Here is a 27,310-nt window from a genome sequence, read left to right as displayed (position 1 = left end):
AGTTCCCTTTCATTCTAGAGGGAAACACACAGAGGGGTCCCACTGGAGAATTCCCAGCAGCAATTAGCCCATTTGAAGAATTCATGTGAAGTTCTCTAGAATTAGATTAGGGAAGCAGGCCCCAGTCCAACCTGGCTAGCCTCACAGCTCCCTGGGTTTCATGAGCTCTCACATCCTCTAGTGCACCCTCCCGAGTGACCCAGCTTCAAAACTCCCCAGCAGGCACAACCCTTTCCCATACATCTCAGGATTTCATTCTATTTTACTGGGTCCATAAATCATCTAACTGCTTTAGAGAGCCCAATATTGCACTGCACTGTAACTGAATAAATCAGAATGGTAAGCATTTCAATAAAATACATATTTGTCACAAAAGATTAAAAGCAAAAAAGTAGAAAATTGTGCTATAGGCGACACGATTGCTGGCAACAAAATGCAGAGGCTAATGCATATTACGTGCTTACAGGGTGTGCATTCTTGTGCCTCTGAGGGGATTCCCTCATTATAAAGCCTGGAATACCGACTCATGCAGTTGTGCCAGCTGGGCAAAATGATGGCCTTCTCCATGGAGTGACAACCATGGTGAATAGTTCCAGGCACTCTCATGTTACTTCAGAGTTTCTCCATCTCAACACTAGTGACTTTCTGAGCCACATTTTTTTTTTTTTTTTTTTTTTTTTTTTTTTAGACAGAGTTTTGCTCTGTCACCCAGGCTGGAATGCAGTGGCATCATCTCTGCTCACTGCAACCTCTGCCTCCCGAGTTCAAGCCGTTCTCCTGCCTCAGTCTCCCGAGTAGCTGGGACTACAGGCGCCCGCCACCATGCCCGGCTAATTTTTGTGTTTTTAGTAGAGACAGTGTTTCACCATATTGGCCATGGTTGGTCTTGAACTCCTGGCCTCAAGGGATCTGCCCACCTCAGCCTCCCAATGTGCTGGGATTACAGGCATGAGCCACTGCTCCTGGCCCTGGTCCACATCATTTATTGTTGTGGAGGACTCTCTTGTGCATTGTAGGATGTTTAGTAGCATCCCTGGCTACTAGTTCCAGTAATACTCTCCAAGTTTCGACAACCAAAAATGTCTCTAGACATTGCCAAGTGTCCTCTGCGGTTGCAGGTGGGGATAAATTGTCCCCTTTGAAAACTACTGCTTTAGTCTGAAGCTATTTTGTGTCTGCTTGACTTCACTTAATGATAATATGTTTTTATTTCAGTATAAAAAGTTGATGGTATTTGAAAAGTTAAACCTCCAAATGTGACATTACAAAATAAGTATCCTAAAAAACAAACAAAATATTTTGTATCCAAAATAGTGGAATGGGGCCAGGCATGCCAGTGGCTTACTGCACTCCAGTTTGGGTGACAGAGCAAGACTGTGTCTCAAAAAAAGAAAAAAAAAAAAGTAGTGGAATGGTAAACATTTGATATAATTTACATATTCAATAAAAAATCAGTTATCTGTCAGCTCTATAGTTTACTGTGTTTCAAGGAAGAAATTTTTAGAGTCACTCTTTAAAGTTTAAGATGAAGGATTCTTTGGAAGGCCAAGGTGGGTGGATCACAAGGTCAGGAGTTCAAGACCAGCCTGGGCCAAGATAGTGGAAACCCCATCTCTACTAAAAATACAAAAATTAGCCGGGCTTGGTGGTGGGCACCTGTAATCCCACTACTCAGGAGGCTGAGGCAGGAGAATTGCTTGAATCCAGGAGGCAGAGGCTGCAGTGAGCCAAGATCGCACCACTGCACTCCAGCCTGGGTGACAGGGCCATCTCAAAAAAAAAAAAAAAAAAAAAGATGCTATATAATTCATCTAATATTCATCTAATTTTTGTATGATTGAATTAATCTGAGACCTTCATCTTTTTTTTTTTTTTTTTTGAGGAATTGTGTCTCAGTGTCACCCAGGCTTGTCTTGAACTTCTCGGCTCAAGTGATCCTCCCACCTTGGCCTCCCAAAGTGCTGGGATTACAGATGTAAGCCACCACACCTGGCCAACTTCACATCTTTAGAGTACACTAACATATTTGCACATTGTTTAAATCTAAATTTTAATCATCTTGATTAAAATGTGATATAACTAATGGAAAATGTTTTGGCAGAAAGGTATAAGCTTTACAAGAAAAATTGGGGGAAATTGTGCTTTATTAAGTTAAACAGTTGAATAATTGCTGAGCAGTTCACAAATAGAGTTTCCCTACAAACAAGATTGAGGCTGGCAGGAATGCATTTGGTTCATTCTTAAAAACAAACAAGCAAATCAACAAAAACTTTGTATTATTGAAAATTTTAAACATAAAAGTAAAGGAAGTGTAAAGAAGTCTCATATATCCATCATCCAGTGTCTCATCAGCATTTATCATCTTGATGCCAAGCTTCTTCTGCCTCTACTGCCCCACCTACCTCCACCTCTTGCGTTGAAGCAAATCAATTTTGTCCTTTCTTAACAAGATCCACTGGTCACTATTTCATATGGAAAAGACAGCCAGTCACATTCTCTGTGTTATCAATAACATCTTCAGCCTGTACTCTTCAATATTTGCTCAAGGTATATTTTTGAGATCCAAAGTAGGTGTTTGAAATGGAGGAGCAAAATATTTCAGGCCCAGAATGTGTATGTGAATGAACATTTGCTCCTGTGTAGAAATTTAAAAGAAAATATTTTGTGACTCAAAAAATAAGAGATCTAGAGAAGCATATGTCTCACTGTGGTGCTGTGATTGGTTTATAGGAGCTGAATGGTGTCTGAAATTATTAGTCCTTTAAACATCAAATGTGAATATTCTGTATTAATTTTTTTGAATGTGGTTAGAAGAGGAAAAATTTCTACATGGAAAATATTTAATAAAAGTGGTAGACTTGTAATGTCTTCCACAGTTCATTTATTCTCACATGTATTAATTACTTCTCATATTCTGTCTCTCTCTCTCTCTTTTAGCAGTGCACATGACCACCCATCTAGATATCTAGAGACTGGAGACTGCATTTACCAGCTGCCCAAGTGTGGCCATGTACGTAAATTCTTAGCAATGAAACGTGAACAGAAGTGATCTGCCACATTTTCTTAAAAGGAAACTCCACTTCCTCTCCAATGAGGAGATGCAATAATGATTCTGTCTGCTTTGCAGAGTATAAAGGCAATTGAGGAAGATAGTAGAGCTGACCCACCAACGTGGGTCCCTGGATAACCAAACAGCAGTCACCCCATATCAGAGAGAGACAATTATGCCACCATTGTGGCTTTGTTAAAGCACTCCCGCCTTTACTCTAACCAATAAGTGGGATCATTCTCTTCAAAAGTGCATCATGTTGTTATACTTTATACTTCATTTTGTTATTTTTTATGTTTTTGAGATTGAGTCTTACTCTGTCGCCAGGCTGGAGTGCAGTGGTGCAATCTAGGCTCACTGCAACCTCTGCTTCTTGGGTTCAAGTGATTCTCCTGCCTCAGCCTCCCGAGTAGCTGGGACTACAGGCACGCGCTGCGGTGCCCAGTTAATTTTTGTATTTTTAATAGAGATAGTGTTTCACCATGTTAGCTAGGATGGTCTCGATCTCTTGACCTCGTGATCCGCCCTCCTCAGCCTCCCAAAGTTCTGAGATTGCAGGCGTGACCCACCGCTCCCAGCCCATTTTATTATTTTTTTTATTATTATTATTACTATTATTTTGAGATGGAGTTTTGCTCTGTCGCCCAGGCTGGAGTGCAGTGGCGCGATCTCGGCTCACTGCAAGCTCCGCCTCCTGGGTTCACCCCATTCTCCTGCCTCAGCCTCCCGAGTAGCTGGGACTACAGGCGCCTGCCACCACGCCCGGCTAATTTTTTGTATTTTTAGTCGAGATGGAGTTTCGCTGTGTTAGCCAGGATGGTCTCGATCTCCTGACCTCGTGATCTGCCTGCCTTGGCCTCCCAAAGTGCTGGGATTACAGGCATGAGCCACCACCCCTGGCCTTTGTTATGTTTTAAACATCGTTTTTGTGTTCCTGTTCAGTGGTTGCCATGCAAAGAGTGGGATTAGCCGGCACACTCACCCATCCAAAACCGGTTTGGATGTTGGGACTGATGACAGGAGGATGTGACAACACTTATTGCTCACATAATGGAATGTTCTGGTGAGAACAGGGCAAGCACAGGTTGGCCCAGGTGGCAATGGCAAGGCACTGAGGTTGATTTTCAGTTTTATTGTGACCAGGAAGCAGAGCTGAGCTGAGGGTTCTTAGCGGGGTGGGCTAGCTCAGGTATAGGGCAAAGGAGAGAGAGAGAAAGAGAGAGAGAATTATGGGGTTTGAGAGCTATCAGTGTTCCAATGTCAAAATGAATTTTCTACTTAACTATGGTCCTGATATCTTAATGAGAACCTACTAACCAAATAGAGAATCTTCAAATGAGATATGGTTAAACTTACTTAAAAATTTTGGTCACGAGAGCTTCATATTCCAAACCCTAAGAAAATGTGTGAATCCATCTTCTTGCAGCCAATGTTTTAAACTCTGAAATCTGTCACCTGCCCATGGATTAAGACATTTCAGAGACAGGGAAAGTCACTGAGGCCCATCACAACTGTAAATTTTCTTATGATGCTGAAATGAATTTTAATGTGGCCAAAAGGTACCAGGAAAAAAAAAAAAAAGACCAAACTTTAAGTGACAAATTTAGAGTGAACAAAGCTGCTTTTCAAACTAGCAAAAGTAAATTAATATACAATTAACAGAAAACTAATTATGTCTTTATATAATTGTGTTTCTTTCAATAGAGGCAGGTCACTAAATGTGTATCCAAAGGTATTAAATTCTAATATATTTATAAAACTTATGAGGTAACTTACAAAGTAAGAAAAAAATCCTTTGTTAGACCACGTGTCACTATACTCATAAAGGATTAGAGCAATTATGCAAATTAAGTTCTAGAAATAGCTCTGGGTATCCCATAATTCCTCAACACAGATATGCAAATTAAACTGATCGTGACTGTGGGTTGAAAGAATTACACACTGTACATTTACACTCCTTCTGTCACTTTGCAGAATGAGTTCCTGTGACAGATTTTTTCCTGTCTCTTCTCTTTCTCTTCTGTGTAGGACATTGCCATGCTCATTGGTCAATATTAAGGAAATACATGGAGAATTTACAAAGAATAAAAGGGAAAATAAATCTGTTAATGAAAAGACAAGAAAAAGTTTCATCTCATGCATTTTAAGCTTAATGATTCCTATATAATTTTTTAATAAGACATGTATTAGATGGCATTGAAATGTAAATGCTTTTTCGAAGTCCTTCAAAATTATAGCACTTCTGTATCTTCAAGAAAACGAAACCCTTTACTGTTCCCTTCAGGTTCAAAGCAAAAAACAATGTATGCTTCTCAGATATCATTTTCTGGCAGAAAATAAGATTTCCATCCCACAAAGCTAGGCAGATTGGCATAGTTTAGATAATACACATTTATCAGGGAAATGTTTAAATATACACTTTTCCAACCGTTTACATGCTTTCCACATAGAGTGGGCTGGCCACTTAAAACTTAATTTATAAATGACTAAATTATTTCTCCTAGAAGCCAAGTAGTGATAGCTTTAATTTATCTGTCTCCTAAATGTAACTGAGAAATACAAATATTGCATTTATGCCTTGACGTTGCAACTTAAAATGTTTTTGCATGATTTCTCTATGCAATTTGAAATGACATCAAAACTTCAGGCTTTCAGATATAAAATTTGAGCTGTTTATTTGTCTTACATTCTCCGACTAGGATACAGAGTTGGTTGGGTACCTACTGAGCCTTTTCCCTGCCGTCTTTTCTCCTAAACCAAAGCACAAAATATCCTTCTCTGTAGTGTAAACCTGCCATTTCCCCCACCCCTCCTTTGGGAAGGGGTTGGAGTGGCACTTTTCAGGGCTACCTGTTTGATTTTTACTCACTTCTGTCATTTCTGGTCAATGGCGTCTTTGCTGGCTCTCCTCACAGCATGATTTTATGTAACAAACTTCCTCCAATAAAATGGCCACATTCCTTACCAGCACTTAAACATTTGGATAGAATTGGAAGAAAAACCTTTGAAGAGGGAATTATGTGTTTTCATTTTGCTTAGAGAAATGTGTTTTGGAAAATGGATTTCAGAATGTGGAGAGTACAGAAGGAGTCAGAAAGAAGTGTAAGAACCCGGGAGGAGGCAGAGATGGGACCTGTACAATTTGTTTCAGTCTTTGGGTGTTTCTTTTTCCCTCCATTGAGTAACCAGAGATAGAATGCCTGGGGCTCTTTCTGGACAATCGATGATGATATCTGATCTCTTCAGTATTCCCGAGCTCTTCATCTAGATCCCTCTTTTGGCATCTACTATGTTCTGCCTTACTTTATGGTTTTGGGTATATTTGCCAAGTTTTCCCAATTAGCCTGCTAACTCTTTTTTTTTGGTTTGAAATGGAGTCTCACTCTGTCACCCAGGCTAGAGTACAGTGGTATGATCTCAGCTCACTACAACCTCCACCTCCTGGGCTTAATTGATCCTCCCACATCAGCCTCCTGAGTAGCTGGGACTACAGGCATGCACCACCATGCCCAACTAATTTTTGTATTTCTAGTAGAGATGGGGTTTACTGTCTTAATTAGCTTAATTAGCTGGGTGTGGTGGCACACGCCTGTAGTCCCAGCTACTTGGGAGGCTGAGGTGGGAGGATCAATTAAGCCCAGGAGGTGGAGGTTGCAGTGAGCCAAGATCATGCCGCTGTACTCTAGCCTGGGTGACAGAGCAAGAGTCTGTCCCGGGGGGGGGTGGGTGGGGAAGGCCTGGCACGGTGGCTCACACCTGTAATCCCAGCACTTTGGGAGGCTGAGGCGGGATCACCTGAGGTCAGGAGTTGGAGACCAGCCTAGCCAACATGATGAAACCCCATCTCTACTAAAAATATAAAAATTAGCTGGGTGTCATGATGGGTGCCTATAAACCCAGCTACTCGGGAGGCTGAGGCAGGAGAATCACTTGAACCTGGGAGGTGAAGGTTGCAGTGAGCCAAAATCACACCATTGCACTCCAGCCTGGGCGACAAGAGTGAAACTCCATCTCAAAAAAAAAAAAAAAGGTCATAAAGTGCAATTAAACAGAACTGGCCTAGTAATAGGTATCTTTTTTATCTTCTGAATTTATTTCAGTTTAAGAAATCATGTCAAATATATCTCATTTTTCTAGAACCAGGTTAATAGCAGCAGACAGAACAATCAGATAGTTGAAAATATTAATAAGCCTAATTTTTAAAAAATTTGTGGATACAGCTCTAGAATATCAGGCATACCTAGCAAAGGGGCCAAGGGGATGCAGTAGTTTCAAGTATTGTTGCAGTTTCTTGTCACTCCAACTAACAAGCTTCCTGACTACTAATGGCTGAAACAATGGTAGTTTTAATTTCAAAACCAGAAGTCTAGAGATAGGAGGTTGCTAATCTAATTAAGCAACTCAAGAATGTTAAAATGGGTGCTTGCACTTTTTATCTTTCTGTTCTGCTATCTTCATTGTCTTGACAGTGTCTCCCCTCTTGGTTGAAGGATGGCTGTTGTGGCTCCAAGCATCACATCCTAGCACCCCAAAAGGAATAAAAAAGGAAGGGAAAAGAATTCTCTTCATGGGCTGAGTTAGGCCTGAAAAGTCTTGTCCAAGTTGGGGGAAAAGCATAAAGAACCTCTTGGTGTCGGATTAAGTTTGCTTTTACTTATATTTACTCCTGAAGCAGCTAATGGGACTCAGATGTGGGTGGGTGGAGGTGGTTTCCCATCGCCTTCCTTGCCCCTCAGGGAGAGAGGGTCCTGAAGTTCAGTGGTCTTGGCAGCCCACACAGGGTGCACATCTGAACAGTATCTTGGGTCAGCTGTATTTTATAACCCCAGCCAGCTCGGTGCACACGGAAAACCTAAAATACCAGTAAGACAATAAGTCTGCCACTTAGCTAGCCGTGTGCTTGGATCTAATGACTTAGTTTGGAGCCTTGAAAATCTTGCGGGGCCTGTGCCAGGCCCATCACCCTCTTTCTGTAGAGGCTAGGAATTCATTCTTTATGTCTAGTTATCTCTTTATGTCTGAAAGTTTAAGAGGCAGTTGAGGGGGGAAAAGGAGTGATGGCTTTGGCCCTGAGGAACACTGTATGCAAAGGAGTGGTGGTGTGACGTGGTGTGGTCTGTTTAGGCACTGCTGGCAACTAGGAGTGACCGAAGCATGTCGCAGGGCCTGAGGAGAGAGTGGGAAGAAGTGAGACTGGAGAGGGAGCAGCAGCTGATGGGGTGCACCAGACGTAGGAGTGCAGACTGCAGGGAGGTAAACCATGCACTCTGGAAGCCCAGAGGAGGCGTGACTGAGCCAAGAAGGGCTTCCAAAAGCCTTGGACCTGGATCCAAGATCTGACGTTCAGCCAGGACCTGGAGGTACAGTGGTACAAATTAGTTATGCCTGTGCCATTCCAGTTGTTAAATATTGTGAATTTACCCCCCTGCTCTAGAGGAGTTGGTGAGGAACCGTCAGGCAGAAAAGTGGGAATGGGCTTTCCAGGAAGAATGGAGAGCTGGTATAAGTAATCCAGGAAGGGAGAGATGAGAATCCAAGGGAAGGATGAGGCCAGGGTGGTAGAGGGCCTGACTGTGAAAGATCTGTGGCAGACAAAGAGGTCTCTCCTTCATCCTGTAGGGCTTGGGAGGACAGGGTGGACTCTAGCCATCGACCCAGTGATCCACCTGCAAAAGGATAACCCTGAGTCAGCCCTAGGCCTGGGACCCTGTCACCTGTTAGGGAGCAGGGCATTTGAGAATATAGAGGGCTGATGGTGAGATCAAAGACTCGAGAGAAATAATTGTGCTGTTTTATTTCTTTTTAAAAAAGAAAGAAGAAAGAGAGGGAGGGAAGGAGGGAAGAAGGAAGGAAGGGAAAACAGAACAGGAACAGTAGAAACCAATATGGCATTTGGTAAGGCTGAATAGTGGACACAGAGATTATTATTGTTGTTACTGATTTGTTACATGCTTCCCCACTTTGCTTAAAATATTTCATTTAAAAAATGAATACGCCACACCTGTAATCTCAGCACTTTGGGAGGCCAAGGCTGATAAACCACTTGAGACCAAGAGTTAGAGACCAGCCTGGCCAACATAGAGAAACCTTGACTCTGCTAAAAATACAAAAATTAGTTGGGCCTGGTGGCAGATGCCTGTAATCCCAGCTACTTGGGAGGCTGAGCTGTAATCCCAGCTACTTGAACCCAAAGGTGGAGGTTACAGTGAGCTGAGATCACGCCACTGCAATCCAGGCTGGGCGACAGAGTGAGACTCTGTCTCAAAAGAAAAAAAAAGAATATGTCAGGTGTACATTCAAACAGATATATAGATATATGGTACTGCTACAAAACTATTTGACAAGATATCAAAAGTCCTAAAAATGCTTTTTTTGACCTAATAATTCCATGCTAGAACATACAAAGATGTATGTACAGGAAGTCTATTTTCTATTGCTTCAAGTATAGTGACAACTGCGTGGGAGGGTGGGGAAGTTGTGCTAAACTAATTTCCCAAATAAATAAAATGAGCAATTTTAATGAAATCTTCCCTAAATACATGGTGCCTGTGCTGGTACAGTAAGTAGAGTACTCTGGACACAACTAACCTTTTTTTTTTTTTTTGATAATTTTTGATTAATGTAATTAACAATCAAAGTACATGTTAACAGATTCACTGATCCTAAAAGCTGTTGGGGTGGCCCTTTGCACCTCCCCACTTTCTCCTACATAGCTTGTTTTCTCTGGCTCTTTTGGTTCTCGTTTCCTTTAGCTGGCTGTTATTTCTTGCTACTTTCACCTAACGCTCACTAGAAATCTTGCCTTCCCCCATCTAATCAGATCTTTAAAACATAAAAACAAAAAACCCAGGTAGCCAAGTTTGAACGCATCATGTCTGAAGTAAATCATGTCCGAACAAAGTCCTGGAGGTCTGTCTCCAACCACCTGAGGAACTTGCTGAAATGCTTTTCCCCAGGACCCAACTCAACACGTCCTCATAAGACTCTGGATCACACAAACACTTAAGGTAATTTGTACGAATGTTAGAATTGGAGAACCTCTGGTTTATGCATTCTCATATGACAAAATATCCCTTGAATTCAAGGCTATGTCAGGCCAACGGGTCATCTGTGGTGCAGTTGAGCTGCTGCCCAAAGCTGGAGTGGCTCAGGAGTCAGCCGTGATGGGCTGCTTCCTGTACCATGCCAGGTGTGAAAATCACAGAGACTTGGTGATCTCTGTTTTGGGGTCTTTTTTGAGACAGGGTCTTGAGAGCTCTGTCATCCAGGCTAGAGTGCTGTGGCACAGTCATGGCTCACTGCAGTCTTGACCTCATGGGCTTAAGCCATCCTCTCACCTCAGCCTCCCCAGTAGCTGTGACCACAGGTGCACATTACCACACCCAACTAAGTTTTTGATATTTTGTAGAGACAAGGTCTTGCTATGCTGCTTAGGCTGGCCTCAAACTCCTGGTCTCAAGCAATTCTCCTGCCTCGGCCTCCCAAAGTTCTGGGGTTACAAGCATGAGCCATCACGGTCTGGTCCAACCTCTGTTTTTTGAACTGAGATCACTTGGGCAGGTGGAGGGTTAGATGAGGAGAGAGGTACTTCTGGGTTCCTCTGTCTTTGGGTTGGCTGAGGTTTCTGATCAGTGGCCCTTGGATGATTGAGGCCAACCTGGACTCATGATGTGGGGAGAAACAGGGTAACTGTCTCATATTTTCCAAGTATCAGACTGTCTTCACAGACTAACTTCCACCACAAAATAAAATCATGCAGCCTATTTACCAGAGATCAATTAAATTGGCCACACTCTTTTTACAACTTATCCCCATTGGACTGAACATTTAATAGTTTATATTATGCTCAGTTAAATTTCAGTATCTACCACCCCCACTTGACTGAACATTTAATAGTTTCAATATATCTACCACCCCCACTTTTACCTAGTGCTTTTATCAAAATGATTTCTTGTACTCGAGTTTGATATGTTTATTTAAAAGCTTTTTTATGTCATTTAACGAAGTCATTAAAATGTTCTGTCATCCAAATAAAAAAACAGTTTTAAAGCAGTATATATGTCTACTGCTTCTCTCCTTTAAGAAAAGATTAGCAGATTTTATCTTGCATTTTAAATTAAGCCTCCACATGTCTTGGATATGCTGATGGTCAAACTATGAAACCTGTAACTAAAGAACACGTGCTAAAAGGATCATAGAGCATGCTATCCTTAGGTAACATACTTAGAGGCACGTAACATACCTCGACGCATGTATCATTACAGCCTCAAACACCACCACCACCACAACAAAACAACCACTCCAGAATGAAAATACTGGTATATTTGTATAATGCAAAGAGAAATACAGATATAAATCCTCAAAACGGAAGGTACATTAATAAAAATGTAGCATTATAAGCCAAAAATATTATATAGTACTTGCAGAATTTAGTCTTTCAGTTTAACATTATAATGTCTAACAAAGAAATATTATTTAAATTATAGTTCTCATTATTAATTTAAAACAACCATCAGTAGAACAGCACAGCTTAACCTAGCAAACGTTTTAAGGAAATGCTTTGTTTCCTAGAAGGAGGGTATCATTATATTCCATTCATTTATACCATGAACAACAGAAGAACAATTTTCAAAGTGGAAATTAGTTTCATAAGACAGAATAAAACTGGGCTTCTCAAAGCACAAGCCATTTCCATAAAATTAATTTTTTATTGGCAAAAAATACTTAAAACAATTTTGATGTAGTACTCTGCTTCTCAGAGCCCTCCCAATCCTCGAACCACAATCTGTACACACGAACACATGCAATACTGTATTTTTCTCCACATCATTACTAACCAAAACACTTTACTCTTTTAAAACTTACAACTTGACAGAAATGTTTCCATTCAAGATTGCTATAATACAGAGAGCAGTTGTCACTGACGTGGTTTTCAGCAGTAGAAAGTAAACCGGGAATCAAATCTTGTTACTTACTGCTTTTAAAAAATGACTGCCTTGCTACTGACCTCCATCTCTGCTCTTTAAGTTCAATATCAACACTGACACTTTCAAAGAATCGGCGCAGCACAAGGACCCTGCAGCCGGCAATTCAGAGGGCATTTCAGACAACTTTTCCCCCACTTTCTCCTGCTTCCAACAGAAGATCCTCAAGAAGTCTAACTTGTGAAGAAGTCCCCCTAGGTTCCTCTACTTCACTGCAAAATGTAATGCCACTTGAGGTTGTCAAAAATAGCTTCTGTAGAAAACTGGCCATGGTCTTTAGGAAACGTTGCATGAAGAAAATTAGTATAGCCTTTATAGAAAAAGAAAAAAAAAAAGGAACCACGCATAGAATAAAAGACGTCAGTACTGGTACAAAAAGACTGCAGGGCCTATTGTCAGGAAGAAAATCGAGTTAGGAGGACCAATGTGCGGAGCTGGAGTAGGCTGAGCATTCCACTCCTCATCCACCCCACCCACCCCACCCCCAAACCCCCAAAAGGAGTCAGTACAATCCAAGTGTCTGTCCACTTCGAGTCATTTTGAAGGCAGCTTAGAAAATTAAACAGGGGCCAGAAGGAAAAGAAACGACGTCACCGTCCAAGCCAAAGGGAAAGGCTGGGTTGGGGGTCTATGTGGCGGGGCCTCCCTCATAAACCAATGCCTTTCAGGTCGCAGGGATGGGTCGCCTGGGTGGTCCGGGGGCTCTGGCAGCAGGGGAACTGGGCCCTGAAGCAGTCCCTCAGCTCCCTGTTGAAGAGGAAGCACACGACGGGGTTGATGCCGGCCTGCGCGAAGGTCAGCCACACGGAGGCCGTCAGGTAGGCCTGGGGGACGGCGCCGGGCCGCACCAGGACCCGCAGGTAGCTGGCCACGACGTAGGGCCCCCAGAGGAGCAGAAAGAGCAGCGTGACAGCGTAGAACATCTTGCACAGCCTCTTCTCTGTCTTGAATTCTTCCAGCACGAGGAGGCGGCGCGCGCCACGGCCCGGCCCTGCAGGCCGGATGCCCACAAGCGCGGGCGGCGTGGGCCCGCGGCCGAAGCCCGCCGTCCAGTTGGCGGCCGCCTGGCCGGTGGCGCCCGGGCCGTGGAAGGTCCAGTCGTGGCTGACGGCGGGCACCAGGCGCGCGGGCCGCATCTTGCGGCGGTCGTGGATGAAGAAGAGCAGGCGGAGGTAGACGAGGTGCGTGGCGCCCACCACCACAGCCAGCAGCAGCAGGAAGCCCAGCGCGCCGGGGGCGCCGTCGGGCCGCTGCTCCAGGGCGCACGGCGCGTCCTCGTCGTCGCCGCCGCCGCCGTCCAGCACGGGCGGGAAGGCCGCTGCCAGCGCCAGCGCCCAGGCGGCACACACCAGCATGGCGGCGCACGGCCAGCCGGCCAGGCGCTCGGCGTAGAAACGGTGGTGCGCGATGGCCAGGTAGCGGGTGACGCCCACGCCCAGCAGCAGGAAGGCGGCGTGGAAGCAGAAGAGCGCGGCCAGGAAGGCGAGCAGCTTGCAGCCCAGCGCGCCCGGCGGCGCCCCCGCCGCGGCCGCCGCACGCCGCGCAGCCAGCATGACAGCCGGGAGGCAGGCGAGCGCGCGCAGCCCGTCGGCCAGGCACAGGTCGAGCAGCAGGTAGTACGGGGCGCGGTGTAGGCTGCGCTCCCGCACGATCAGCAGCGCGAACAGCACGTTGCCCGCTAGGCTCACGCACAGCAGCAGGCTGAGCGTGGCCAGCTTGAGGCCCAGGGCGGCTGCCTCGCCGCCGCCGCCGCCGCCACCCGGCTCGCTCGCGTTCGCCATCGCGGCCTCACCAGGCCGTGCGCTCCGCCCCGGGGCCGTCCCCGGCCTCGCCGCTCCCGCAGGCCGCCCGGCCGGCGCTCCGCCGCCCCGCCGGCCCTGGGCGAGCTTCCCGTCCTGCGGGGCTCAGCCTGCTCCCGGCCGGCCCCTCCTGGGCTCCCCGAGCCGCCGCTGCGCCGCCGCCGCCGCCATCTCAGGAATGGTGCGCGCAGGAGGAGGCGGCCACTCCCTGCGCCCTGGGCGCCGCGGGCTTCACTGCGGACAGGGCCGCGCCGCCGCCCGCAGCCCCCCGCATCCTCCTCCGTCTCCTCCTACTTCTCCGCTGCCGCCGCCGCGCCTCTTGGCTCTGCCCCCCGCCGGGCCCGCCGCAGCCGCAGCCGCCGCCGCCGCCGCCGCCGCTGCCGCTGCCGCCGCCGCCGCCGCCGCCGCTGCCGCGGAGCCCCCTCCCCTCCGCCGGAGCGCGCAGCGCGGCCGCCGCCGCCAGCCCCGCCGAGGCATCCCGCACCGCCTGGGCCCGGCTGGGCTGGGGGCGCCGACGCAGCAGCCGCGGGGTCGGGAGGCGGCCGGGAGGGAGGCAGGGCCCAGGACGCAAGGTGGCGACAAGTCGCGTTTGGCCCCAGGTAACGGGGGTCCGGCGGCGGCGCCCGCGCTGGGGTCACGGTAGCCGTGCGCGGGGGAGGTTGCCTGGGCTGGCAGGGTCGGGAGGCCTCAGAGGGGGCAGGAATATCTGGAATGAGCCTTCTGCCCGAAGGCTAGGAGTAATTTACGATAGTAATAGTCATCGTAGCCCTAAAACCGCTGATACTCAGGTGCGCACTGATGTGGGTGGCAGTGTGCTGGGGAGCTTGGCAAGCATTATCTCCCTCAACAGTAATAACGAAGTTGGTTCCATCCTTAACCCCACTTTGTACCTCAGGAAGCAGAGGCTTGGAGGTCAAGGGAGTTGAGAGCCGGGAAGTGGCAGAGCTGGGATTGAAATTTCGCTTGGTCTGATTTCCAGTGCTGGACTCACAGCGACTCTGCAGCATCCCCTACTCGCTAACTCATGAGTGATCCCGGTGAAGGACCTATATCAGGGAAAAGAAATGCAGCATTTCATCTTTAAGTGTCTTGGAAGGTGAACCCTATGCCACCTTCCTCCCAGGATATCTATTTTCTGGGTAAGCCTGAAAGGGCAGCCCCTGTTGTGATTCTCAGACACACTGCATTTGTCTCGCAGGACCTTGCACGTGCTGGTGCCTCTGCCTGGACCAACCCCACAACAGGCTTCCTCTCCTTAGGGCCTTCTTCTGACCAGTCTGTCTTATTCTGTATCCCTGCCCTCTAGTCATTTCCTTCTTGGCACTTATAATTTGTCATTATATACTTTCATTTCTTTTTAAAAATCATGCTCTTCTAACTAGTCTCTAAGTTCTTTGAAGGCAAGGGATCATGCCTCGTTTTTGGTACCACTGTGTCCCCAGTGCTTAGCATGGTAAAGCCAGAGTTAGGCAACGCGTTGTTTCTCACCCACACTCATATTTTTTTTCTTCTGTGTGGAAAATTATTTATTGCCTATTGATTACATGCAAGGCAGGCACCTTGATGGGCATTTTCAGGATAGTGCAAGATCATAGAGGGCCTTAATGATCAGGCTGAGCAGTCAAAACTTTAGTCTGCAGGCAGTCAGGAGCCCTTGAAAGCTTTTGAGAAGGGGAGCAATATGACTAGGTGTGCTCCAGGAACATTATTCTGGCAGCAGTGTTTAGGAGGGATGAGAGAGCAGAGCCGGTAAACCTAGTACAGAGCCTCAAACTTTACTATGTGCGGAAATCACTGGGGACCCTGTTAAAATGAAGATTCTGATTTAGTAGTTCTGGAATGGGGCCAGAGGTTCTGCATTTCTAACAAGCTCCTGGGTGAGACTAATGCTGTTGGTCTGCTGACCTTACTTTGAATAGTAAAGCCCTTGGGGACAGTTTGGATTTTTTAAAAAAAATCTAAGTGATTTTTCAAGAAAATCAGCTATTGAGCACCTGACTTGGGACTCCTAAGTAGCCAGCAGCAAGTGGCTGACCAGGCACATCTGTAAATGTATGTTGATAGAAAATAGATTTTGGAGGGTGTATGGGTTAGGAATTGCAGTTTGATATTAGTAGCAAAAAACGTGTAGATGAGTTTATTTTCCTCATGAAAGAAGAAGTCTGGAGGTCAGTGGTTGCTGATACTGATTTATTGGCTCAAGGACTGAATCTCTGAAAGTCTGTTAGCCCTTCCCTCGTGATCACAGTAGGCTGCCGACACCCCAACCATCATTTCTTCATTCCACGCAGAAAGAAGAGAAGGAAAGAGCAGAAATATTCCAGCCATCTAAGTAGGCCTCTCCAAAGAAGAGCTTTCTAGAAGCCCTACATTATAAACAAACACTTAAACATATCATTGGCTATCATTTGAGAGTGAGCACTTGAGCAAGGGAGGGTAGGAAATGATTTCTTATTTCTTTAAAGTTAGACCCACAGCTGTAGAGAATTGGATCCTGCCTTGCTGTGGCCCTTAGCGCTTGGGCTGCCTCTGCCTAGAGGAGGGAATGCCTTCTTAATAACCCACACAAATTCACCAACTCTTGTTGCTTTATGGTAATACTGATGGCAGCCACCTTTTACTGAGCATTTGCTATGTGCCAAGCATTGTGCTAAATTCTCGACGTGTTATTTAGTGTAATCATTATAATGGCCAGATGTAGTATGTACTATTACTATCTTCATTTTGCAGAGGAGGCACAGAGGAGTTAATTTGTTCAGGCTTTCACCACTTACACTTACTTTACACTTACTTGAAAGTAAGTGTAAGAGCTGGAAGTCTGACTTAATTTTATTTATTTTTTTATTTTGAGACAGGGTCACACTCTGTTACCTAGACTGGAGTCAGTGGCATCATCATGGCTCACTGCAGCCTCAACCTCCCAGGCTCAGGCAGTCCTCCTACCTCAGACTCCTGAGTAGTTGGGACCACAGGCTTATACCACCATGCCCCGCTAATTTTTAAAAAATTATTTGTAGAGCCTGGGCCCGGTGGCTCATGCCTGTAATCCCAGCACTTTGGGAGGTCAAGGCGGGCGGATCACGAGGTCAGGAGATCAAGACTATCCTGGCTAACACAGTGAAACCCCTTCTCTATTAAAAAACAAAAAATTAGCCGGGCATGGTGGTGGGCGCCTCTAGTCCCAGCTACTCGGAAGGCTGAGGCAGGAGAATGGCATGAACCCGGGAGGCGGAGCTTGCAGTGAGCCGAGATCGTGCCATCGCACTTCAGCTTGAGTGATAGAGCGAGACTCTGTCTCAAAAAAAGAAAAAAAAAAAATTTGTAGAGATGGGGTCTCCCTATGTTGCCCAGGCTGGTCTAGAACTCCTGGGCTCAAGTGATCCTCCCACCTCAGCCTCCCAAAGTGCTGGGATTACAGGTGTGAGCCACCATACCCAGCTGAGGAACTCTGTGTTTAGAATCCATCCTCATGATCTCCACAAACACTACCTCTTCGTTGTAACTGTGAAGAAGGCTTTTGAGTTTATAAAAGCAGTAAACTAACATACACAAACTACTGATGCTCCCGTGCACAGAATTATAACCCCTTTCAAGAGGGATCTAATCCTAGCACTTGAATTTTACTAACAGAGAGGCTCATGAATAGCTGAGTGGGAGGGAGAACCCAGGCCCTCCCACTCCTAGGTCACTACCTTCCGCTTAAAATCTTCATTTTTTTTGTTCTAATGAGCACATGATGTTTGACAAGTCACTTAACCTCTTGGAATCTCAAATGTTTGCCCGTATATGCAATGGGACATTGCACCAAATGATTTCTGAGAGTCCTGGGCTCTGAAGTTGAGTTTTGGTATAAGGAAATGGAAGTTAAATGATTATGTCTCCCAAATGGGGAGAGATTTATTTTTCAGAAAAGGACACAAAAGAAGAGACAGTATTAGTTCCTTATAATTTAAAATTTTCTGTGTTTTCTGTTTCTATCTACAGTTGAAAATGCTGCTCTTCAGGTTTGGTTTAGTCATTTTCCCAGGCTCAAATGGCAGAAGCAGCAGTAGAAAATATATAAATCATGGTTCTCTCGCAGCATTTATATGCCTACTTCTGTCATTATCAACATTTGTTCAGTAGATTAATACTTAAGGGAAAACTAGTAACATTTCATTGGCCAGGATCAATGTATTTTCCTTTTACTGTTTCTAGGAAGCTGCAGGCAAGAATTTTAAATACCTTCTTAGGCACCAAATTGCATGCCTTCATCTCAAAGCAAAACAGCTCTACGAGATCTTTTCCTATAAGAAAATTTCTATTCTTATATAATCAAATTGTTCCTTTTGGACATAGATAGAAACATAAGTATTTCCCACCCCCACTCTCCAAACCATTTATGTCCCTTCTTGGATGTACATATAGATGGTGTGATTGGTACTAGAAATCCTGACTGTTCAGAGAAACTGGTTGGCACCCTTTGGTAGATACAGTCAAGGTCTTGGGTTCCCCAATCATGAGGTCCAGTCTGGCTAGTGTATCCTGTTTAACCTCAGGCTTCTGGCCGGTCACCTGCCAATAGGTACATTAAACACCAAGTTAGAGAAGGTTGGTATGACTTAACTCCATCCCAACTCTTAGAAAAAATGAACCAAAGTCTAGGCCCAGTGGGGGTTGGATTATCAAAGGGCAGCACTCAAGTTGACCTCTTCATGGGACGAAGTCATAACTTTGATAATGAAAATGGGTCTTGTGGTGAGGACCACTCTGGTTCATGTCCAAGTTCCACCAATGACTACCTGTGCATTGGTGGTAGTGGTACATGAACCAGATTGTACCTAACTGTAAAGAGCCTAGACTTTGGCTCATTGGGCAAGTCTCTTGCCTACTCTGAACATCTGAATATCAAAAGCCCATTGTGGGAAGACTCAATTAAATGAAACTCATTTACAAAGAGTGTAGCACAAGGTGTGCACACAGGTCGTGTGCAATAAATGGTTAACTACACTTATGCATATTTGTTCTTACCTAACTATGTAAATGTCTTGGCTAACCATGATTTAATTGACTTTTATATTTCCCACCTCAGCTTAACCCAGCAGGATGCCCTGTACACAGTAGGTTCTCAATATGTATGTGGCACGTATGAGTGTCAGTCTGTATAATCAAGAGTGCAAAAAGTGCAGCTGCTTTCTAGAAATGTAATTTCTGACTCTGTGTTGCCATTTTGTCTTGCTGGTGGGGGAAAAAAAGGTAGCCTTAGTGCATCTTGGGTTTCATCATGGGTCCTTGCTTTCTCGGAATATACTGTAGTTTCAGGCAAGTGCCTAAATTGCATGGTATATGGTCATTCAGGATAGTGCGTGCATGTGTGTGGTGGGTATCCCTTCTGATATTTCATCAGTTGTTGGCATATTGTTCCTGTTCTTCCAAGCCATTGTGGTTTGGTGACTCTTAGCTGCCTTGTGCCATGCTTGTGGTGTGAGAATCTGGGCTGAGGATGCATTTGATATTAGATGCATCCACAGGCATTCTTCTCAGCAGTATGTCTGAGAAACTGGGTGCAGCTCCCCTCTCTCTGAGTACCCTTTTCTTGTCTTCTCCTACCTTCATCTCCAATGACTCCCTATCTATTCTGGAAGAGGGTGAAAACCTAGTTCTTCCTTGTTCTTCTGGACAATGTAATTACAGTCATTCCTCAGTATAAACAAGGAATTCGTTCCAGGGCCTCCGTGTGCACCCGAATCCATGTATACTCAAGTCCCATAGCCAGCCCTGCAGAACCTACATATATGAGAAGTCAGCTCTTCATATGTGCAGGTTTCACATCTCTCAAATACTGTATTTTCCATCCTATTTTGATTGAAAAAAAAATCACATGTAAACCAACCCATGCAGTTCAACCCATGTTGTTCAAGGGTCAACTGGAATCAATTTCCCTGGGAAGCTGTGTTCCCCAAATTCAGGTGTTTGGAAAAAACAAAAGCCAGGAAGCCACCTTGCCATAAACCTCTCCTAGTCAAGGAAGCTCAGAGCCTGCTATCCACTTGAATGTTGAGAAGGAAAGGGAAAAATAGAGGAAGAAAAATTATCACTGTATATCTCAAAATATTGTGCTTGCTGTCTGTGTTTGTTGAATGAATAACTGAATATCTTTATGTGTATATGTATAGCATATTGTCACACGTCATTTAAGCAAAATATGTTTAGTGAAAACTCTTTAACAGTTGGTTTTCTTTCTCCACATGCAAGAGAATGAAGTTGCGCCCCAACCTCACACCATATATTTAAAAAAATTCAAAATGAATGATAGACCTAAGAGTCAGGGCTAAAACTATAACAACTCTTAGAAGAAAATATAGGAGTAAATGTTCATGACTTTACATTAGGAAGTAGTTTCTTGGATATGTTCCCAAAGGGACAGGTGACAAAAGAAAAAAAATACATAAATTAGATTTCATTAAAATTTTTAAAGTTTGTGCTTCAATAGACAACATCAAGAAAATGAAAGGCCCGCCTTCAGAATGGGAGAAAATGTTGTCAGATAATGTGTCTGATGGGGGACTTGTATCCAGAATGTATAAAGAACTCATAACTCAAAAAAGACAACCCAATTTTAAAAATGGGCAAAGACTTTAAATATGCATTTCTCTAAAAAGATATGTAAATGGCCAATAAGCACATGGAAAGATACTTTGCATCATTAGTCAATAGGACAATGCAATTCAAACCATCTGAGATACCACTTCATATCTACTGTGGTGGCTATTACAAAAATGTAGACGGTAACAGGTGTTGGTGATGACATGGAGGAATTGGAACCCTCATGATGCTGTTGGGAATGGAAAGTGATACAGCTGCTTTGGAAAATCATTTGGCAACTCCTCAAAAAGTTAGACATAGAGTTACCTTATGACCTAGCCATTTCACACCTAGGCATTTACCCAAGAGAAATGAAAACATGTCCACATGAAAACTCATATGTAAATGTTCATAACAGCATCATTCCTAATAATCAAAAGGAGAGAGCAACACAAAGGTCCATGAATGAATGGATGGATAAATAAAATGTCATATATCCCTACAGTGGAATGCTATTCACTCATAATAACAAGTACTGGTACGTGATGCTCCAACATAGATGAACCTTAAAAACACTGTCCTCAATGAAAGAAGCCAAACACAAAAGACCACGTATTGTACAAATCCATTTATATGAAATGCCCAGAACGGGTAAATCCATAGTGATAGAGAGTTGGTTAGTAGTTGCTGGGAACTGGGGGAAGGATTGGAGAGTGTCCGCTAATGGGTCCAGAGTTTTTTGGGGGTGATGAAAATGTTCTAAATTTAGGTAATAGTGATAGTTCCACAACTCTGGATATCCTAAGAAAACAGAATTATAAAAAAAATTCATATGAAAGTGAGGTCACCTCTGTGACCTTCGGAGGTGTCTTTATTAAAAGATGGATAGGAACCTGGCAAGTAACATGAACTCCTAGTTATGAACTCCTAGTTATGAACTCCTGGCAAGTAACATGAACTCCTAGCTTTCTGAGTGAGTGCAGATTCTTCAGGTGTGATTTCTTGTGCTCTTACCTGAGGCTGGCCACAGAAAAAAGTCATGCCTTGCCATATGATCATGTGCACAAGGATTGCCCCCTTTGGTGGGCCTTAGCATTTATGTGCTTTTGGGGCTTTGTTTAGGTAAACCTGGGAAGAGAGACTAAGAAAGTTTTATTTAATCAATAGCTTTATATTACAGCATAGCCTCTGGAAAAGCTGTCATTTTTTAGATCAAAAAATGCACTAAGCTATTCTGCATATATGATTACTAATTTACTCCTACAGAATCCCCTACCCCAGTTTTACAGATGAGGAGCCTTGAGTTTTAAAGCAGTTAACCATAGTCTGTGGTCACATGGCACAAAGTAGAAGAGCAAGGTAAAATTCCAGTCTGTCTGGACTGAAAGCCTGAATTCTTTTTTTTTTTCTTCTTTGAGACAGAGTCTCGCTCTGTCACCCAGGCTGGAGTGCAGTGGTGTGATCTCAGCTCACTGCAAGCTCCGCCTCCCGGGTTCACGCCATTCTCCTGCCTCAGCCTCCCGAGTAGCTGGTACTACAGGTGCCCGCCACCACGCCTGGCTAATTTTTTGTATTTTTTATTAGAGACAGGGTTTCACTGTGTTAGCCAGGATGGTCTCGAGCTCCTGACCTTGTGATCCACCCGCCTTGGCCTCCCAAAGTGCTGGGATTACAGGCGTGAGCCACCGCGCCCGGCTGAATTCTTAATAAATATGTACAGAGAGCTTTGTCAACTAATATATAATTGAAGGAAAACCTATCGGGATGAAAGAAGTGTTAAACTGGGGTTGTATCTGCTAGTACAGAATTGAGGAAAACCATTATGCTAACAGCATAGGTGGCAGTATTTTAACCACCTGAAAATAAACATTTTCAATATTGAAAAGAAACAAGGAGTCTACACTAATATGTTATCACTATTTAAAATGCCAATATTGATATTTCTATAATGGTTTTCTAAGCAAGTCATAGCAACGGCTCCAAGTGAGAAAAGGCCTTTTTAAAAAATGTGGCCCCTCTCTTTTGCATTATATTTACTAGCTGTTTAAACTCCCTCTAGTGGTTAAGTCATGTTGTGATCCTAAATTTTGCATTGACAGACTCAGTGCAGCTACCAGGACTAGGGTGCTACTGGGAGTGCCAAAGATAACAGGATCAAACCTATTCCTTAAGCATTCTTTTCATGTGCATGGAATCATGGTATAAATATTGTATATCAAAGCTACTACTGCTATAATCCTTGCCTTCATCTCCTTTCTCTCTTATTTGATCGAAAATCAAATAGTGCGTCGATTATTGATACTTTCTACTCTAGAGAATTACAGTGAATATACTTTATAAGGTGGAGATTTTTGGGGTACATCCATATAAAATGTTCTGAACTATGGAACAGGGGCCTGTAAGACACATCTTTAAGGATGTACCTACTGTTTCTTGAATTGCTAGTTTACCTATTATGCAATGGCTTCCTTGTAATAAAATATGAATGTTTGGCTCTTTTAAATGCCCACCCTCTATATACATACACCTCCCACCTCTCACACGCACATAAATTCTTCCTATGCCACCAGCACCAAGCTTTGCATTGGGTTTTTATTTAGATGAGGTAGATACTCTTTCATTTGCAGAATTGTAACAGTTGTTGAGGAGAGCATCTGTAAAAATAAATCTTAGAGATAAAGCAGACAGATTTTTATGATAAAACAAATCATATAAAAAGTAAGACTTGGACTCGATTCTCCTTAGACTCCCATGTGAACTTGCAGAGGTCTGATTTCCATATCTCAAACATTTGGGATAAACAGCTGCATTTCTCAGAAAAACCCCTGCTACCACCCTTCCTTCATTCTCTTACTTCATCTGGTCTGGACAGCTCCCTGCACAGCTTCCAAAGCATGCTCTTCTCTTCTCTCCCTATGAGACTTCCTGTTTCCTGGAATGAACCCATATCTTTCTCTTTCTCGTTTTATTATTTTGTTTCATTTCAAGTGGTGTACATACATTAGTAGCTTCCTGAGAAAGCTGCTTTGGACATAAATTTTTTATTTTTTATTTTATTTTATTTTTTTGAGATGGAGTCTCGCTCTGTCACCCAGACCGGAGTGCAGTGGCGCAATCTCGGCTCACTGCAACTTCCACCTCTCGGGTTCAAGTGGTTCTCCTGCCTCAGCCTCCTGAGTAGCTGGGACTACAGGTGCATGACACCATGACCAACTAATTTTTCTACTTTTAGTACAGATGGGGTTTCACCATGTTTGTCAGGCTGGCCTCAAACTCCTGACCTTGTGATCCACCCTCGTTGGCCTCCCAAAGGGCTGGGATTACAGGCATGAGCCACCGTGCCCAGTCAGAGATGAATATTTTAAGACTTTTTACATATCTGAAAATGCTCTTACTTTACTTTCTTCATACTTGATAGTTTGGCTGGGAATAGAATTCTACTGGTTTGGCAATTATGACCAATGATATTGGACATTTTTTCATGTGCTTATTTGCCATCCACCTATCTTCTTTGCTGATGAACCTGCCATATTTTTTCAATAAATCATTTATTTTTCTTATTACTGACTTTTGGGAGTTCTTTATGCATCCTGGAAAGAAGTTCTTTTTGAGATATAAGATTTGGAAATCTCATTTGCCCCTGGTTTGTGGCTTGTCTTTTTATTCTTTTAATAGTGTCTTTTGAAGAGCAGAGATTTTAATTTTGATGAAGTTCAGTTTATCAATTTGAATTATTTTATGAATGATGCTTTTAGGTCATATCTGAGAAATTCTTGCCTAAACCATGGTCATGAAAATTTTCTCCTATGTTTTCTTCTAGAAGTTTTATGATTTTAGGTTTTTTATAGTTAGTTTTATGTTCCAGATTAATATTGTAAATGGTATGAGGTGGATTGAATTTCAATGGATTGAAATTCATTTTTTTAATATATGGATCTTCAACTGTTCCAGCACCCCTTGTTGAAAAACTTATTGCACCTTTGTCAAAAACAAATTGTTCATATACATGTGGGTCTCTTCATGGACTCTTTATTCTGTTGAATTTGTGTGTCTGTCTATCTTGATGTCACACTGTATTCATTATTGTGGCTTTATAATAAGCCTTAAAATCAGGGAGCATTATTCTTCCAAATTGTTCTTCTTTTTCTAGTTGTTTTGGCTGGTCTCAGTCATGAGCATATAGATATGTGTTTTAGAATCAAGTTATCTAATTCTACGATAAGGCCTACTGGGATATTAATTGGGGTTGTGTCTAGATCAGTTTGGGGAGAATTGATGTCTTAACAATACTGCATCTTCCTATACAAAAACAAGGTATATCTCTTCATTTCTTTAGCTCTTCTTTTATTTCTCTCAGCAGTCTTTTGTACTTCCCAGTGTAGTTCTTGTATATCTGGTGTCAGAATTATCTGTCAACATTTTTTATTTTTGATACTTTTATGAATGGTATTTTTTAAATTTTTAATTGTTCACTACTACCATAAAAAGAATATAATTGATTTTTGTATATTGACCTCATATTTTGAAACTTTGCTAAACTCACTTATTTCAGTTTTTTGGGGGTAAATTCCATCAAGTTTTCTACATAGATGTGCATCTTGTCTAGAATAGATAATGTTACCTTTTTTTCAGTCTAGATGCTTTTTTATTTCTTTTTCTTGCCTTGTTGCACTGGCTAGACCTTTAATACAATGTTAAATAGAAGTGACAAGAGCTAACCTTATCGGTCTCTTCTCTCATTTTAAAAGGAAAGCATTGTTTTTATTCAGTTTTTCACCATGAAGCGTGATGTTAGCTGTGGATTTTTATAGGTGCCTATAGATGAGGAAGTTCCCTTCCATTCCTACTTTACTGAGAGGTTTTTGTTTGTTTGCTTGTTTTAAAATCAGCAGTGAATGTTGGATTTTGACAAATGCTTTCCATATATCTATTGAGATAACCACACTGATTTACATTTTTAGTTTGTTAAATAGAAAATTATATTGATTGACTTTCACATATTAAGCCAACCTTGCATTCCTTAGATAAATATGACTTGGTCATGAACTACTATCCTTTTTGTATATTCTTGTATTATACTTGCTAAAATTTTGTTTTGAATTTTTACATCTATATTCATGAGGGTTATTGATCTCTAGCTGTTTTTCTTTTTTTCTTTTACTGGCTTTGTCTGGTTTTTACTTCAGGATGAAGGTGATCTAAAAGAATGACTTGGAATGTATTCTCTCCTTTTCAATTGTTTTTTAAAAGTTTATGTAGAATTTTTTTCTTTAGTGTTTGGTGGAATTTACTAGTAAAACTATTTGAGCATGGAGTTTTCTTTGGGGGAAGGTTTTTAACTATATATTTCATTTATTTTATAGATATATGGCTGTTCAAGTTATATATTTTACCAAGTACATTTTGATGGTTTATATCTTTAAAGGAATTTGTCCATCTCATCTGTGTTACAAGTTCATTGGCATAAGTTGTTAATAGCATTCCCTTGTTATCTTCTACATAGCTATAACATAAAATCAGTATTGATATCTTCTGTGTCATTTCTGATATTGGTACATTTTTCCCTGAATAGTTGTGCCAGAAGTTTATCATTTTTTTCAGTCTCAAATAACCAGATTTTTACTTTCATTGATGTTCTCTACTGTTTTTCTGTTTTCTGTTTCATTGGTTACTGCTCCGATATTTATTATCTCCTTTGATCTATTTAATTTGCATCCTATTTGCTTTTATTTTCTAGTTTCTTAACACAGAAGCTGAGTCCATCTATTTGAGATCTTTACTTGGGCTTTTGTGTTAGAAATTTTCCCCTAAGAACTGTTTTGGTAGAATTCCATGAATTTGATAGATTTTTTTTTATATTCATTCATTTCAGAATACTTCCTAATGTTCCTTTTGATTTCTTTTTTGATCCATGAGTTATAGAGAAGTGTGTGATTTAGTTTATAAGTATTTGGGGGACTCCCAGAGATCTTGCTGTTACTAATTTCTAATTAAATTCCACTGTATCAGAGAACATACTTGTATGACTTGAATTCTGTTACGTTTATTAAGACTTTTTGACCCAGAATATGGTCTATCTTGGTAAACTTTCCGTGTACCCTTGAAAAGAATGTGTTTTGTATGGTTGTTGGGTGAAATGTTTTATAAATGTCAGTTGGGTCAAGATGGTTGATAGTGTTGTTGAAATCTTTTATATTCTTACTAAATTTCTGTCTGCTTGTTCTAGCAATTATTGAGAGATGAGTGTTGAAATCTCTTGACTAAAATTCTGGATTTGTATTTCTCCCTGCCCTTCTAACAGTTTTTGTTTCATGTATCTTGGGGCTCTGTTATCAGGAGTAAAAAAATATTTAGAATGATTATATCCTCTTGATGAATTGACTCATTTATATTACTAATCAACCTTCTTCATTCCAAATAATATTCTTTGCTCTGGAATTTACTTAGTGTGATATTAATATAGCCTCTCCAGCTTTCTTTTGATTAGAATTAGCAAAATGTACCTTCTTTTTTTACTTTAAAAATTATTTCATTGTAGGATATGCTCATAACATCAAGCTAAGGATCAATGTAACTTCTAATTTTGCTTACAATCTATGCCTGGGATTCTAGGGTGTGTGTGTGTGTGTGTGTGTGTGTGTGCGCGCGTGCATGTGCATGTGTATGTGCATGGATGTGTTTTTTTGTTTTTATTTTATTTTATTTGAGATGGAGTCTCACTCTATTTCCCAGGCTTGAGTGCAGTGGTGCAATCACACCCACTGCAACTTCAGCCTCCTGGTTTCAAGCCATTCTCTTGGCTCAGCCTCCCAAGTAGCTGGGACTACAGGTGAATACCACCACACCTGGCTAATTTTTTGTCTTTTTAGTAGAGATGGGGTTTCACCATGTAAGCCAGGATGGTCTTGATCTCC

General features: G+C 42.7%; 2 protein-coding genes across 3 annotated transcripts in view; one reads left to right on the top strand and one right to left on the bottom strand.

Moving 5' to 3' along the window:
• Window positions 1-11,349: 11,349 nt before the first annotated feature.
• Window positions 11,350-14,203, bottom strand: GPR27 (G protein-coupled receptor 27). Its single transcript, XM_010385983.2, has one exon. It carries the CDS (start codon window positions 13,812-13,814, stop codon window positions 12,681-12,683), a length of 1,134 nt encoding a protein of 377 aa, XP_010384285.2. The 5' UTR covers window positions 13,815-14,203; the 3' UTR covers window positions 11,350-12,680.
• EIF4E3 (eukaryotic translation initiation factor 4E family member 3) overlaps window positions 13,483-27,310 on the top strand; it is a 74,994-nt gene continuing 61,166 nt past the window's right edge. Inside the window, exon 1 of one of the 2 annotated variants that reach the window (XM_030918833.1) lies at window positions 13,483-13,646. The gene's annotated coding sequence lies outside the window, so the exon portion shown is untranslated. Of the gene's footprint in view, window positions 13,647-14,269; window positions 14,432-27,310 lie in introns of those variants that run through there. The other variant, XM_010385984.2, reaches the window with a different exon arrangement.

This window comes from Rhinopithecus roxellana, chromosome 1 (genome assembly GCF_007565055.1).
Source record: "Rhinopithecus roxellana isolate Shanxi Qingling chromosome 1, ASM756505v1, whole genome shotgun sequence".
Lineage (NCBI taxonomy): Eukaryota > Metazoa > Chordata > Mammalia > Primates > Cercopithecidae > Rhinopithecus > Rhinopithecus roxellana.
This window is presented reverse-complemented; position numbering and strand designations above follow the sequence as displayed.

Coding starts and splice junctions, on each gene's coding strand:
- GPR27 (XM_010385983.2), bottom strand. CDS start 13,814: ATGGCGAACGCGAGCGAGCCGGGTGGCGGCGGCGGCGGCGGCGAGGCA.